This window comes from Podarcis tiliguerta (assembly GCF_965153285.1).
Source record: "Podarcis tiliguerta genome assembly, chromosome: 16".
NCBI lineage: Eukaryota > Metazoa > Chordata > Lepidosauria > Squamata > Lacertidae > Podarcis > Podarcis tiliguerta.
Window position 1 is genome coordinate 2,284,800 of NC_139549.1, and position 15,054 is coordinate 2,299,853.

Sequence of the window (15,054 nt, forward strand, 5' to 3'; positions counted from 1 at the left end):
GGGGTGAGCTTCCGTTGCTCGGTCCCAGCTCCTGCCAACTGAGCAGTTCGAAAGCACATCAAAGTGCAAGTAGATAAATAGGAACTGCTGTGGCAGGAAGGTAAACGGTGTTTCTGTGTGCTCTGGTTTCTGTTACGGTGCCCCGTTGTGCCCCAAGGAGAGGGACCGCTACTGGTGCCACGTGGAGCATGACAGCCCAAAGGAGCATCTGGACATGGCCTGGGAGGAACCGGTCAACCTGGGGCTCATTGTGGGAGCCATTTTGGGTGTTGTGGCTGCCATCCTGCTGGCATCTGGGATCATCTTTTGCACCTGCTGGAAGTGGAGTGAGAAAGCAGCCTACAAAGCCGCCTCAATAAGCGACCAGGGGTTTGCCAGCTCTGCCAGGGCTTCATACCAGTCTGGTGTGTGGGATGAGACCAGAAGGAGCCTGCCCAAAGTTTGCTGTGAATTACAATTGTTCAGAGCTCGTACTGTCCTTTCATGCTGCTTATGATGTTCCTTAACTCTGGCCCTCGCCCATCCATTCTGACTCCAGACGTAACTTGAATTTGAGGATAATCATGTTTTTCTGATGGATTTTGGCCAATTTTTCTTTCCAGCTGATTTTCAGAAATGTGCTTGTATTAATCAGAAATGTGACAGATATACGCAGCTAAAAGCTTTTAAAAGAGATGAGGAGATTGAGCATGACTTGCAGTGATTTTGATGGTATCCTGGCTGTCTCTGAGTGCAGATCAAGGTCATTGAGCCTGAGCTTCCATGGCCATTGCCCAGAAGATATGTTCTATGCTTATGATCATATTTTAGTCTCTTGCTAACTATGCTGTTTTAAATGTGCATTTTATACTTGACTTCCTTGTTTTCCTTTGATTTCTTTTGTTACCTTTTCTGTGTTAAATGTGCATTCTGTAGTTGACCTCCTTTGCAATGTTTGGTTTTGAAATCTTTGAGATAATATTTTAGTTTCCTGCTAATTACCGGTATGTTACCTTGAATGTATATGTTGATGTTTAATGTGCTGTTAACCGCTTTGAGATTTTTTTCATAAAAATATAAAGTGGTATAAACATGAAATGAATGAAAACCAATTAAGATTTATATTTATTTATTTATTATTATTATTATTATTATTATTATTATTATTATTGAATAGGACATCCCTGTTTTCATCAGAGAAATGTTGGAGGGCACGTTGTCATTCTCCAAACATACTCATGAATGTCGCTCTGTTCACTAGATGCAAAGAGACTTCAAAACTATGTTCTTCTGCCTCTCTTTGGAGAGATTACATGCTTTGGATCTGTCACAGCCTCAAGACATGAGCAGGCTCCTATAGAGAGAGATGCTCTTTCAGGTAGTTGGGTCCCAAGCCATTAAGGATTGACAGTTCATCCAGTTAAACCAGGCTGGTAGCGTTTTGGTATATTGCTGCGCGGAAGACATTAACACAGAAGCCACAAAATGCCCATATCAGATCAGATCAGAGTCAACTGTTCTCCTTCAAAGAGCAGCTGGCCCCAATCCCTGTGACAGGTCAGAAAAAGGACATGGGAGAAAGGTTCAGCCCTTTTTTTTGTTTGACCTGAAGTAACAAATGTTGCATTTAGCTTCTGTGACTAAGACCTGCTGAATGCCCTACCCTTTCATGGATTGATAAAAACCTCCTTAAAGCCATCTGAGCTCATGGTTGTCACCATACCTTGTAGCAATGAAACCCTTAAGTTCATGAGAACATAAGAGCCCTCCTAGACCAGGCCAATGGCCCATCTAGTCCAGCATCCTATTCCCATGGTGGCCAAGCAGATGCCTGTGAAAAAACCCCCAAAAAGACCACAGCACAAGAGCCCTCTCACCTTCCATGGCTTCCAGAAGCTGCTATTCAGAACCATTACTGCCTCCACCTGAATAAAATAAAATGCACATCCCAGAATAATTAGGACCCAAATGGAAGTAGTGTCGCAAACCATTTTGCCTATGACTCCACAAAATTGTCCTACCTGAAGATGCACAAATCATCTTGCCTGGAGCTTGAAGAACCATTGGGCTTGGAGCTCCACAAGCCATCTTCCCCGGAGCTCTATGGTTTCTTGGTGGGTGCTCCATACAGCGGTACCTCGAGTTACAAACGCCTCAGGTTACAAACTCCACTAACCTGGAAGAGTTACCTCGAGTTGAAAAGTTTGCCCCAGGATGAGAACGGAAATCGTGTGTCGGCGGTGTAGCGGCAGCAAGAGGCCCCATTAGTGAAAGCATGCCTCTAGTTAAGAACAGTTTCAGGTTAAGAACGAACCTCCGGAACGATCTGTGTTCGTAACTAGAGGTACCACTGTAACTGGAAAATTACATTGATAGGCTTTGAGACCTATCACAGGGTTTACCTACAAAAATAATGAACAGGTGGTTCAGGTTAACTGGGAAAGACAACTGACTTCTGATGGCATTTGACCATCTGAACCCAAAGTGTACTCATTAATGGTTCCTCATAACCCTGGGAAAAAATGACAAGTGAGGTGCCGCAGGGTTCTGTCCTGGGCCTGTTGTTGTTCAATGTCTTTATAAACGACTGGGGTGAAGGAATTGAGGGGATGTTCATCAATTTGCAGAAGACACCAAACTGGGAGGGGTAGCCAGTGCTGCAAAAGACAGAATCAGGATTCAAAATGACTGTAACAGATTGGAGAACTGGGCCCAAATTAACATCATCATCATCATTATCATCATCAATTTATTATTTATACCCTGCCCATCTGGCTGGGTTTCCCCAGCCACTCTGGGCAGCTTCCAACAGAATATTAAGACACAATAATCTATTAAACATTAAAAGCTTCCCTAAACAGGGCTGCCTTCAGATGTCTTTTAAAAGTCTGGTAGTTGTTTTTCTCTTTGACATATGACGGGAGGGCGTTCCACAGAGTGGGTGCCACTACCGAGAAGGCCCTCTGCCTGTTTCCCTGTAATTTGGCTTCTGGCAGCGAGGGAACCACCAGAAGGCCCTCAGATCTGGACCTCAGGTAGAACGATGGTGGTGGAGACGTTCCTTCAGGTCTACTGAGCCGAGGCCGTTTAGGGCTTTAAACGTCAGCATCAACACTTTAAATTGTGATCGGAAACGTACTGGGAGCCAGTGTAGGTCTCTCAAGACCGGTGTTATGTGGTCTCGGTGGCTGCTCCCAGTCCCCAGTCTGGCTGCCGCATTCTGGATTAGTTGTAGTTTCTGGGTCACCTTCAAAGGTAGCCCCACGTAGAGCGCATTGCAGTAGTCCAAATGGGAGATAACCAGAGCATGAACCACTCTGGCGAGACAGTCTGTGGGCAGGCAGGCAGGGTGTCAGCCATGAGGGTGGGTGACCTCGCCGCGCCACCCCCCACCCCCGCTCACTGCACAGGTGGCGCTCCCAGATGCTTGCCGCGCGGGCGGTTAGCCCCACCTCTGCGTCGCTCTGGTTGTCGGGGCAGGTAGCTCCGCCCCGGCAGTGGCGTAGCGTGGGGGTGCAGGGGGGGGCGGCCGCACCGGGCGCAACATCTGGGGGTTAGGGTTAGGGGGCACAAATCCACGGGTTAGGGGGCGCAAATCCATGGGTTAGGGGGGGCAAATTACTTGCCTTGCCCCAGGTGCTGACAACCCACACTATGCCACTGCGCCCCGGGTCTGTCACGTGGAAGGAACAAGCTTTTCTCCTACTCTGGAGGGTAGGACTCAAACCAATGGTTTCAAGTTACAAGAAAGTTGATTCCAACTAAATGTCAGGAAGATCTACTCATTCCCAACCCAATGCTCAAAGTCTAGTTGGGATGGAGAGAGACCAGCCACTTCATCTTCTGTGATTGTCCCATTATCTGCTCTTTTTAGATGGCAATTGGGATGTGATTTGACCAAAATTAATAAGTGGGTTTATTTAACAGCCCCCACCATCCAATTTCTCCCAAATAAAATTGAGCAGTGCCCCCAACTCTGTGATGGAGCCCAGCAATGTTTCATTAAGGACAAGCAAAATAAAAGCCAAATACATGAAGTTACATAAAGACCAACTACATTAAATTAAATGATGGATAGATTTGATCCAAGGTGGGAAGAGTGCACCCAATTATTCTCTCCCAATTATTCTGTCTCCCTCTGCTTCTGAACACATTGTGAACAAGGGGTGTGACTCTTCCACCTCCAATTCTCCAACTGGGAGAAGCTGGTCTGCCATAGAATGCATCCCCCAGTCCTTGTCTTCAGACCATTCCTTGACACTGGGGAACTCTGGGAACTGTAGCTCTCTAATGGAAATAGGAGTCGCCTAACAACCCTCAGCCCCCTTAACAAACCACACCTCCCAGGATTCTTTGGGGGAAGCCACAACTGTTTAAAGTGACATGACATTGTTCTAAATGTATCACGCAGAGGGGGGTCTAATTTAGGTCCACTGATTTCAATGGGTCTGATTAGGACTTAGTTGGACACCACCCAGACTCAGCTGACACATCCGTGAAGATTGTGACCTCTCGGGGATTGGGGTGTCTATTTTTAGAACATTGGCCACGTATCTTAGTCAAGGAGGAGATTGGCATGAAATTGCCCGCAGCCATCGCAGAAGCAGAGTCTAAGAAAGGAGTGGCATGGGGGAAATGTAGAAATGCATGATGAGCCTACTCCATTGTGTAAGGATGGAGTCATCCAGATTTACACACTGTATCCGGAGGCTGGGCTTCAGTAGAGGATAAAAAGCACTTGCTGTTCCTGGAGCCACTTAATTCCTTCCAGCAGCGTCTCAGTGACCAATTGGGTAAGTTTCTTTCAGCTGACACTAAGGAAATGCATGGTGGTGGTTGTAACTAGTCAAAGCAGTAGTAGATATATCTTTCATGCTTTGGGCAAATCTGTTTTAGATAAGACTGTAATAGTAGCGTAATACCAGCAAGGCTATTTCCAAAAGCCTTTTTTTCTGCTAACCATAAAATGTAGGGCTGGTGTTTCTCCTCAGCCTCATAGTACTCTACTACTCCTAGTTGTACTGCTACTACTAGTAATGTTAGTGTTAATGGGCTGTATCCAATGCTGTTTCTATGTGTAGACCCACTGAAAGCAATGGACTTTGATCCATTGGTTTCAATGGGTCTACTCTAGCATTGGAGATGCAAGCCAACATTTCAGCCGTTCCTATGGTAGTAGGAGACAATGATTTTTATTGTTTCTCAATTAATTAGAAATATTGTGTTTCTTGAGATCCACCCCTCAAGCTCCGAAAGTTCTTTCCTGGCCCCCTGCAGATTATCTGAATACAGCTGGCTGGTGCCATTCAAATTATCCTAGGAATATAATGACAGGGTGAATAGGAACTTGGATGAGGTGCAGAAGATGGGGAAGGGCTCATAACTGAAATTGCATAAAGTGGAGAGCATCCTCTAAAAGGTCTCCAAATGCCCGCTTTCTTCTCCTCTCCTGCTCTCTCCCCAGTCCAGACCAAAATACCTGGAGCTGAAGCTCTGGGTTGTCTGAAGGTTGGAGGACACAGGGAATATGTGCTACTGCTGCTGCGCTACCCTGTACATCAGCTGTTAGGCGGGGAGGCTGAGCAGCCTAAACAAAACCCCACTGCACCTCAGGTCTCTTCAGGGCTTCCTCCACCCTCACTGACGCCCTCTTTGGGCTCCAGGGAGGGTCTCCTCGTGAGCCACGGGGACTCTCCAGCTCCCTCCTGCCATTTCTGGGTTTGAATTAAATTATTTCTCAGCACTTCACACATATGCGGTCATGTGTGAGTTGACCATACGTAATTTGGGAGTCACCTGTATAATGCTGTCTGGATTCTGACTAAATACCATGAAGAACTTTCTGACAGTAAGTGGTGTTAGATAGTGGAACCGACCCCCTCAGGAGGTTGTGGACTCTCCTTCCTTGGAGGTTTTTAAGCAGAGATTGGATGTTCATCTGTCACAGATACTTTAGTCAAGATTCCTGCATTGCAGGGGGTCGAACAAGATGACCCTCATAGTCCCATCCAACTCTGCAATTCTATGATTCTATGTATTATTGAATTTACTGCTGGCTTTTCACCAGTGGATCCCAGGGCAGGTTACAACCATTGAAAAATGAGAAATTAAAAGCAGCTAAAGCAGACCCCAGTCACAGGAATAATAATAATAATAATAATAATAATAATAATAATAATAATAATTTATACCCCGCTCTTCCCGGTTCAAAAACCAGGCTCAGGGCGGCTAACAACAAATTTAAAACACTTAATTGATGCAATAAAAAAAGCATAAAATACAGTACAAAACGTGAATAACAATAAATTCAGAATTCAAAAACCAATTTAGGGGGGAAATCCATCAATAAACATTAGATGATCACCAGGGCTAGCTGGCTAAATTCGTCCGATTTGAGCCAGCGAGGAGACCAGGGGAAAATTAGCAGTGGGATCCCAGAGCGGGTAGTCTTAACAAAAAGGGGAGGGGGAGGGAAGGAAGGATAGGGGGGTGGGCCCCGAAAACACACAACCGAGTGGTCAAAGGTCGGGGCAAAGAGGTGTGTCTTCAGCATTCACCAAAAGCTGAACTGAAGGTGCCCTTCTTTGGGGAGGGAATTCCCCAACCTAGGAGCTGCCACAGAGAAGGCCCTCTCCAGGGTCACCAACACCCTGAATTTCTGAGAGTGGTAGAACTATGAGATGGAGCCCTCTATTGATTTTAACAACGTGGAGGGTTTGAGTAGGTGTTGGCTTTGGACTGCGCTGGAGATGTCAAAATACCTGGGGCGTTGCTCCTCAAAGTAGCTTGCCATTACGTCAGTGTTGTGAATTTGTCAATGCCCCTTGTCCCTTGTGTAAGTCTTGCTAATTGCTCATCCTCCCACAGTCGCTAGTTATCAGGAACAGTCCCAATTTACATATTCAATGTATTGGGTGGAACATGTTCTTCCTTTTCCTTCCATGGGAAGAATGATTGGGGGAAATAGCAGGAAGAACTTAACATGTTTCCTAGTTCCGGTGGCTAAAGCTGCCATTTCCCAGGTCTTTTCCCCACCCCTCCAGATCTTTAGGAGTTAAATTCTGGGGGTGGGGTGGGGGGAAAACACTGGGTTGTATCTAACATTAGGAACACTACTTGTGGACCCCTTGAAATTAATGGACATGATTACTGAGGTCCATTGATTTCAATTAGTTTTATCCAGTGTTAGGTCTACTGAGAGTAGAGCCATTGAACAGGATGGACATGACTAGCTTAAGTCAATTAATTTCAATGGGTCTATCATGTAGTTGGATGAAACTCATTATTCCCTTGAAATACATCATTGATGTACAAAAGAGAGGACCTTCTTTGTGCTGGCTCCCAGATTCTGAAATATCCTCCTGGGGGGGGGGATGCCTGTTGCCAATACTATGCTCCTTTCAGCACCAGGTTAAAACTTTTTAAAATTTCTCAGTCATTTTAGATTATGCTTTTATTAGTTGATAAGATAGTTTTATTCAACCTGAGTTTTATTGTTTCGATGTTATTATTTGCATGACTAACTTAGACCCATTAAATTCAATGGGTTGTATCCAATGTTAGTTGTACTCAGCATAGACTCTTTGAAATCAATGGATGGACCTTTGTCTTAAATCTTTGGAGAAACTTTGTCAATAATTGTAGACATACAAGAAGCAAGGCAAATGGTTTAGATGTGTGTGTGTGATGGTATTTCTGAATGACAGGTGAAATCCATTCCTTCTTACCTGCAGGCTTTCTGGAACATCAGTAGAAATGGCATCATTCAACAACCAGCAGCAGTGCAAACAGGCAACCACCTTGCCACCTGCACTGTGCAAAACAGCACCAGAACTGTTGCCATGTCCTCAGCCAACACCATGTCCTCAGGAGAAGCCTCCATGCAAGGAGACACCAGTAGTGGTCGTCCCAACTCCTTGCCCTCAGCCAACACCGTGTCCTCAACAAAAACAGCCATGTAAGGAGCCACCAGTAGTGATTTGTCCAACTCCATGCCCTCAGCCAACACCATGTGAAGAGAAGCCTCCATGCAAGGAGACACCAGTAGTGGTCGTCCCAACTCCTTGCCCTCAGCCAACACCATGTCAAGAGAAGCCTCCATGCAAGGAGCCACCAGTAGTGGTCGTTCCAACTCCTTGCCCTCAGCCAACACCATGTGAAGAGAAGCCTCCATGCAAGGAGCCACCAGTAGTGGTCGTTCCAACTCCTTGCCCTCAGCCAACACCGTGTCCTCAACAAAAGCAGCCATGCAAAGAGCCACCAGTAGTGATTTGTCCTCAGCCAACACCATGCCCTCAGGAAAAGCCTCCCTGCAAGGAGACACCAGTAGTGGTCGTCCCAACTCCATGCCCTCAGCCAACACCATGTCAAGAGAAGCCTCCATGCAAGGAGCCACCAGTAGTAGTTGTTCCAACTCCTTGCCCTCAGCCAACACCGTGTCCTCAGCAAAAGCAGCCATGTAAGGAGCCACCAGCAGTGATTTGTCCAACTCCATGTCCTCAGCCATGTGAAGAGAAGCCTGCCTGCAAGGAGACACCAGTAGTAGTCGTCCCAACTCCTTGCCCTCAGCCAACACCATGTCAAGAGAAGCCTCCCTGCAAGGAGCCACCAGTAGTCGTTGTCCCAACTCCATGCCCTCAGCCAACACCATGTCAAGAGAAGCCTGCCTGCAAGGAGACACCAGTAGTGGTTGTCCCAACTCCATGCCCAGAGAATCAGCCTCCCTGCAAGGAGCCAACCACTGTCCCATGTTGCCCACCTGAGGCAAAATGCCCACCCCCTTGTGATCAACAGCAGAAGAAGCAACCTTGCCATTGGCCTCACCAGCAGAAGTAAGCAAGCATGAGAAACAACAACAACGGCGCAGGAATTCAGTATGATCAACACGTCCAGCTCACAACCTGCAGCTTTCAATATACCTCATCCTTTTTGTTTATTTAAATTCCTTTAAAAACCCTTCTGTTATTATATTTGCTATGTTGTTCTCCATATGATAATAGTAGTAAGCAGCATAATTGCCACCAGCAAGTTACATTTACATTGCTTCAAGAGGAAGTGTTTTGGAATTAGGCTGTCAAATTTGGCTTTTGGTGGCGATGCAATGATGTCTTAGTTTCTTCCTTCTTGGGGCTGGCCCTGGTGGACGCCTCAGATGGCAAAAATTCCTCCCATTTCCCCTGATTTACCCAATGTAGCATGGTGCTCTCTTCTGTGATGGAGGACATTGTCCTGTTGTCAGTACTGAAGTAAAATTCAACTGTTAGTTTGGTTGGATTCTGTACAAAGGATAGGAGAAGCCATCTCATCCTTTCCTGGGTATCCCTGTTTCTTCAATATTTATTATTGCTTAATGATTATTTTGTTGATCATCCAGTTCTTAACATAGGGAAGACCCCTGCCGCATAAGTCTCATCCCACCTTGAATGGTGAAATGAATACCAGTTGCTGGAGAATAGGTGTGGAAGAGGGATGTTGAACTCATGCCCAATTGTTGGCTTCCCTAAGGGATTTGATTGACTAGTGTGGGAATCAGGGGGCTATACTAGGTTTGATCCAGCGAGGTTTTCCTTACATTCGTGAGCAATCCCATTTCCTGCATGTACTTTTCCTTATCCACCCACCCCAAATGAATAGTAGGCAAATAGCGAGGACTGTTTCTATCTTCATTAAATACATCCTTATTGAGATGTTGGCAGAGAACGTAATAATCAGAGCTTCTCATCTGAGGCGACAGAGCTTCTCATCTGAGGCGACACAAAAGAAATTGTTCCCAGTGATGCCCGAGTATTATTTTACTGTGAATTTAATTAAGGTAATTGACACAAAAGGAAGCAGATTTTATTGGATGGCTTTTGTGCCATGATTGCGAAGGAGTGATCATGGCCTCACCAGGAAGCTGATGACATGTCCCAAATCTTACTGTTTATTATGCATCCGTCTGTATATTCTTCTGGGATTAAATGGATTGTTCCTAAATCTCTGAACTTCCGAAATACAAATAAAAAGCCTCAACATGATTTTGAATCTGGAGATTTGTTTTTGGTGGGGAATATGACTGTATGAAGGGCAGTATAAAAATGCCTAAATAAAATAAATTAAGAATGTGCAAAGAAGGCCTTCCTCAATCCCTCCAACAGATTCCAACTTGGGCAAAACTTTTTTCTCCCTTTTGTTTTAAGAAAAGCTCAATTTTTCACTTCTTGACATATGACAACCCCACTGTTTGGACAAGGTCACAATCATTGGTATAATAATTGGTTTAGCACCGCACTGATGCCAGCAAACATTAGAGGGGAGGGCTGTAACTGAGTTACAGTCTGTTTTGCATGCAAACGGCTCCAGGTTCAATCCTTGGCAACTCCAGGTAAGGGCTGAAAAGGGCACCCTGCCTGAAACCCTGGAGAGGCCCTGCTAGTCAGAGTAAACAATATTGGGTTAGATGGAGCAGTCCCTACTTCAGTATTATGCAGTTTCCCATGTCCCAATCAACCCCAGCCAGTATAGCCAATGGTCAGGGATGGTGGGAGTCCTTGTGAAAGGGGAGAATCTGCAAAATGGAAATTTCACCTACATGTTTCCTTGGTCACTTCATGATGCAGCTTTGCTGGCACCAAAGCTTGCACATCACCATGCGGGGATAAGCATAGTCAACAGCATAGGGAAGTGTGGAGAAGCAAGGTGGGTAGCAAGGTGATATCCCTCTTTATCACTACCCTAAGGAGTCTCAAAGTGGCTCACATTCTGCTTTCCCTTCCTCCCCCACAACTAACACTCTGTGAGGTGAGTGGGGCTGAGAGACTTCAAAGAAGTGTGACTGGCCCAAGGTCACCCAGCAGCTGCATGTGGAGGAGCGGCGAAGCAAGCCCAGTTCACCAGATTACGAGTCCACTGCTCTTAACCACTAAACCATGCATAGGTGTGTTGTGTAGATCAAATAGTATGCCTCTCACCTATGCTTACCTAAGCTTCTTGGAGGAAGAAAAATCTCTCCCTCTCTCTCTCTCTCTCTCTCTCTCTCTCTCTCTCTCTCTCTCTCTCTCTCTGTCTGTCTCTCTCTCCCCCCCCCCAACTCTGTCTCTCTCTCTGTGTACATATGAGTGTCTTACTAATTGCTCCCCTCCCCCAGCCCCCTAATAACAGCTCACACTTTTGAATACGACGGTTCCCATTTCTCTGCCCCATCCATCTTGGGTTCAAGGAGGGGAATTGCTGCTCATGGACAGATAAGGTTATTGGGTTGCTTCCATCAAAGACTTGTTTCCCTTTTCCTCCATGATATGGTTACATACAAGAACAAAATAAAAGTTGGTTATAGACAACACAATACAGACAATACGCTGGTAGGGTGCTTCTTCCGTGGTACACCTCTAAGCAAGCAGAGAATCCTGTTATCCCCTGCATCTTACTTTAGCTGCATCCAGCAAATTGGGGAATTGGTGCTGATGGCCTTTTCTTATAAGAATTGGTCTAAACTTCCATCAGCATAGGCCAGAAATACGGGCATTCCTTCAGTCTTGTTATATGTGGTCTGAAAAACAGCAGTGTGAGGTTGCTCCGTACTGCAGCCCTACCTAATACCCATTACATTCCTCCTCCTATGCTGTTTCCTTATTTTTATAAAATATCATAGTTTAGAAAGATTTAAGAGACTCGGAGCAACTGTGTCAGTGTCAAAAGGAACCAAGAGATGTTGTATTGCGTGTCAAGGCCCCCAAGCCACCCTCAGGAGAATAAAGACACAAGGACACAGAATTTTAGGTTAATGGGCAAAATTTAGGCCACAGCTTTATTGGTTACAGAATGTGAGTGGTATTGGCTTAGGCATTGGCATCAACAGACTATATCTGACTCCTGCCCGCCTTGCAAGAAGTCTGGTAAGGGTAAACCACCAGTAGGGAGAGCCCCACCAATGCAGATTGACTAGAACACCCCTGGGTTCCCGATGGGGTCATGGCATGGCCCTAGCTCCTCCCCGGGCTTCGGACGAGATCCACACCCCCAGATTCCTTTAATTGTTGTTGTTTAGTCGTTCAGTCGTGTCCCACTCTTCGTGACCCCATGGACCAGAGCACGCCAGGCACTCCTGTCTTCCACTGCCACCCGCAGTTTGGTCAGACTCATGTTTGTAGCTTCGAGAACACTGTCTAACCATCTTGCCCTCTGTCGTCCCCTTCTCCTTGTGCCCTCCATCTTTCCCAGCATCAGGGTCTTTTCCAGGGAGTCTTCTCTTCTCATGAGGTGGCCAAAGTCTTGGAGTCTCAGCTTCACAATCTGTCCTTCCAGTGATCACTCAGGGCTGATTTCCTTAAGAATGGATGCGTTTGATCTTCTTGCAGTCCATGGGACTCTCAAGAGTCTCCTCCAGCACCAGAATTCAAAAGCATCAATTGTTCGGCGATCAGCCTTCTTGATGGTCCAGCTCTCACTTCCATACATCACTACTGGGAAAGATTCCTTTAATGGAATACCCTTAATCTTGGAGGGGCAGGTGATGGCCGTACCTCCCCTCCCCCACACAACGCTATTCCAATGCCTAACCGCCAAACCTTACAAAGTTGTGGCGATTGCTACGAGGTAGGCGAAAACCAAGTGGCCAGTGCCGATTTGCCAAGTGGAAAAAGGCCAACGGCGACCAACCAAAGTCCATAGCAAGGCCAAAGACGCTACCTGAAGAAAGGGTGAGAGGGTGGGAGATCTGTGGTGTGAGCCTGAAAGGGAAGCCTCAGAGTCGCACCCTGGCTTAAATCAGCCCCGGCCACGTCCCCAAGCGACCTGATTGGCCGCCTGGTGACATGACATGGCCAGGGTCTCTCCCAACAGGACGTGGGACACTGTCCCACCCCCACGCTGAGGCGGGAGGAGGCTAGGTGGCCCGACCGCAACCCGGCCCCAGCCGGAAGTGGACCCAATTTATTACTCCAGTCCTGGATTTCTATCAACTCCTATCATCTCTTACTCTCCTGATGAAAACCGGGAGGCGAGAGTGTGGTGGCAAAGGAAGAAAGCTGACAACTGGCTTCTTCGCTTGTGCTGGGCTCCAGGAAGACTCCGCCGAACTACCCAAACCTGCTCAACCACTAGATCTTCCAAATTCTTAATTGCATCTCCCTGTCTTTCTAAGAACGGGCAAGTATGGACAACGATTCTTACATTTTGGCTTGAGAGATGCCTAGCCTCTTAAGCATTAAGCATAGCAGTATTAATTGCTTTGCACAGCATCGTTAATGGATATAGGCCAGGAGTTCTCAAACTGGGCAATAGAGCCCCAGGGTGGCTGCGGGGTTACCTGAGGGAGGTACTAAGAGGGCAGCAGGGGATGCCGGAATTAATAATAATAATAATAATAATAATAATAATAATAATAATAATTGTCAGAGGTTCAGGAGCAGAGGCACAAGAAAGGGAGGAAATAGAGAGTGAGGGGGAGGAGTCCAAAGGAAATGTTAGCGATGACAGCGGTCCGAGGTCTCTGAGTCTTTCCAGCGAATCGGAAGATTCACAGAAAGGGGCGCCCATGGTCAGAGCAAGGGGGGGTGCCTAGGGGGGCACCCCAGGAAGAAGGGGCCAGAGGGGACTCAGAGAGCAGCAGTCGGAAATCAGGACCAGCGTCCACACCAGAGTGCAGTAGGGGGGAGGAGTCCCAGGCATCGGGATCAGGCGGCGCACTGCCAGCGGGAGGACATGAGTCAGGATTGGCCACGCCTCCATCGGGGAGCGAGGAAACGGTCGAGAGGAAGGTTGAAGGCTGGGCGCGCGCGCCAAGTTCAAATGTACAGGAGGGCGGCGCAGTTGGCAGCCCGGATAGGGAGCCAGGTCCCAAAGCCCGCCGAAGAGAGCGGGAGGAGTCAGGGGGATCAACGTCAGCGTCAGAAGAATCCAGGAAGGAAGGGACCCCGGGGGGTAGCAGGACCCAGAGGAGAAAGGAGAGACGGAGGAGGTGGAGTAAGGCTAGAATCTTAAACTGGTGTACAGGGGGCGGAGATTCAGATGGAGCTTCGCCGGTCTAAACCCTAGACGTAGAGCTGGGGCGCTCCGGCTTGAAAATGGAAACTGTACTTCAATAAAGACCTTTGTACATTACTACCGGCTAGCGTTGGTCCTCTGTGAGCTGGGACCTGGAGCCAGCTCTGACAATAATAATAATAATAATTTATTATTTATACTCCACCCATCTGGCTGGGCTTCTGCAGCCACTCTGGACGGCTTTCAACAAAATTTTAAAATACCGTAATGCATCAAACATTAAAAGCTTCCCTAAACAGGGCTGCCTTCAGATGTCTTCGAAAAGTCTGGTAGTTGTTGTTCTCATCTGGTGGGAGGGCGTTCCACAGGGCGGGCGCCACCACCAAGAAGGCCCTCTGCCTGGTTCCCTGTAACCTCACTTCTCGCAGTGAAGGAACCGCCAGAAGGCCCTCAGAGCTGGACCTCAGTGTCCGGGCAGAACGATGGGGGTGGAGACGCTCCTTCAGGTATACTGGACCGAGGCCGTTTAGGGCTTTAAAGGTCAGCACCAACACTTTGAATTGTGCTCGGAGATGTAATTGACTACCAGACTTTGAAAAGCTGCTTTGAAAAGCTGCTGGATCAAGTTCATATTTTATTATTTTTTAATTAATTAAACTGAGTAGTTTTCACTGGATTTTGAAACAATGTGCAATTAGTTGCTACTGTTAGGAATTTGCGTTATTATATTCTTTAGTGGGTCATGCAAGCTGCTATTCTGGGTAGGGGAAGATGCACCAGAGATGAGTTGGGCAATGGCCAGAGGCCCTTGGCAGAGTAATACCAGCAACAAAATGTCCTCCCGGGATCAAATGACCAGCAGATTGAATTGTTAAGATCACAGAAGGGAAGGTTATCCCTAGCAAAGATTTGGTTTTTTGCTCTGGTATAAAGACGTATATATCCTTCAGAATACAGTGGTACCTCGGGTAAAGTACTTAATTCATTCTGGAGGTCCGTTCTTAACCTAAAACTGTTCTTAACCTGAAGCACCAATTTAGCTAATGGGGCCTCCTGCTGCCGCTGCGCCACCGGAACACGATTTCTGTTCTCATCCTGAAGCAAAGTTCTTAA

At 46.9% G+C, this 15,054-nt stretch overlaps 1 protein-coding gene across 1 annotated transcript; it reads left to right on the forward strand.

Annotated features, from left to right (window-relative positions):
• The first annotated feature begins 4,630 nt into the window (after positions 1-4,630).
• On the forward strand, positions 4,631-9,995 carry LOC310666117 (uncharacterized protein). Its single transcript, XM_083416738.1, has 2 exons — positions 4,631-4,772; positions 7,713-9,995. Exon 2 carries the CDS (start codon positions 7,735-7,737, stop codon positions 8,812-8,814), a length of 1,080 nt encoding a protein of 359 aa, XP_083272864.1. The 5' UTR covers positions 4,631-4,772; positions 7,713-7,734; the 3' UTR covers positions 8,815-9,995.
• Positions 9,996-15,054: the final 5,059 nt, after the last annotated feature.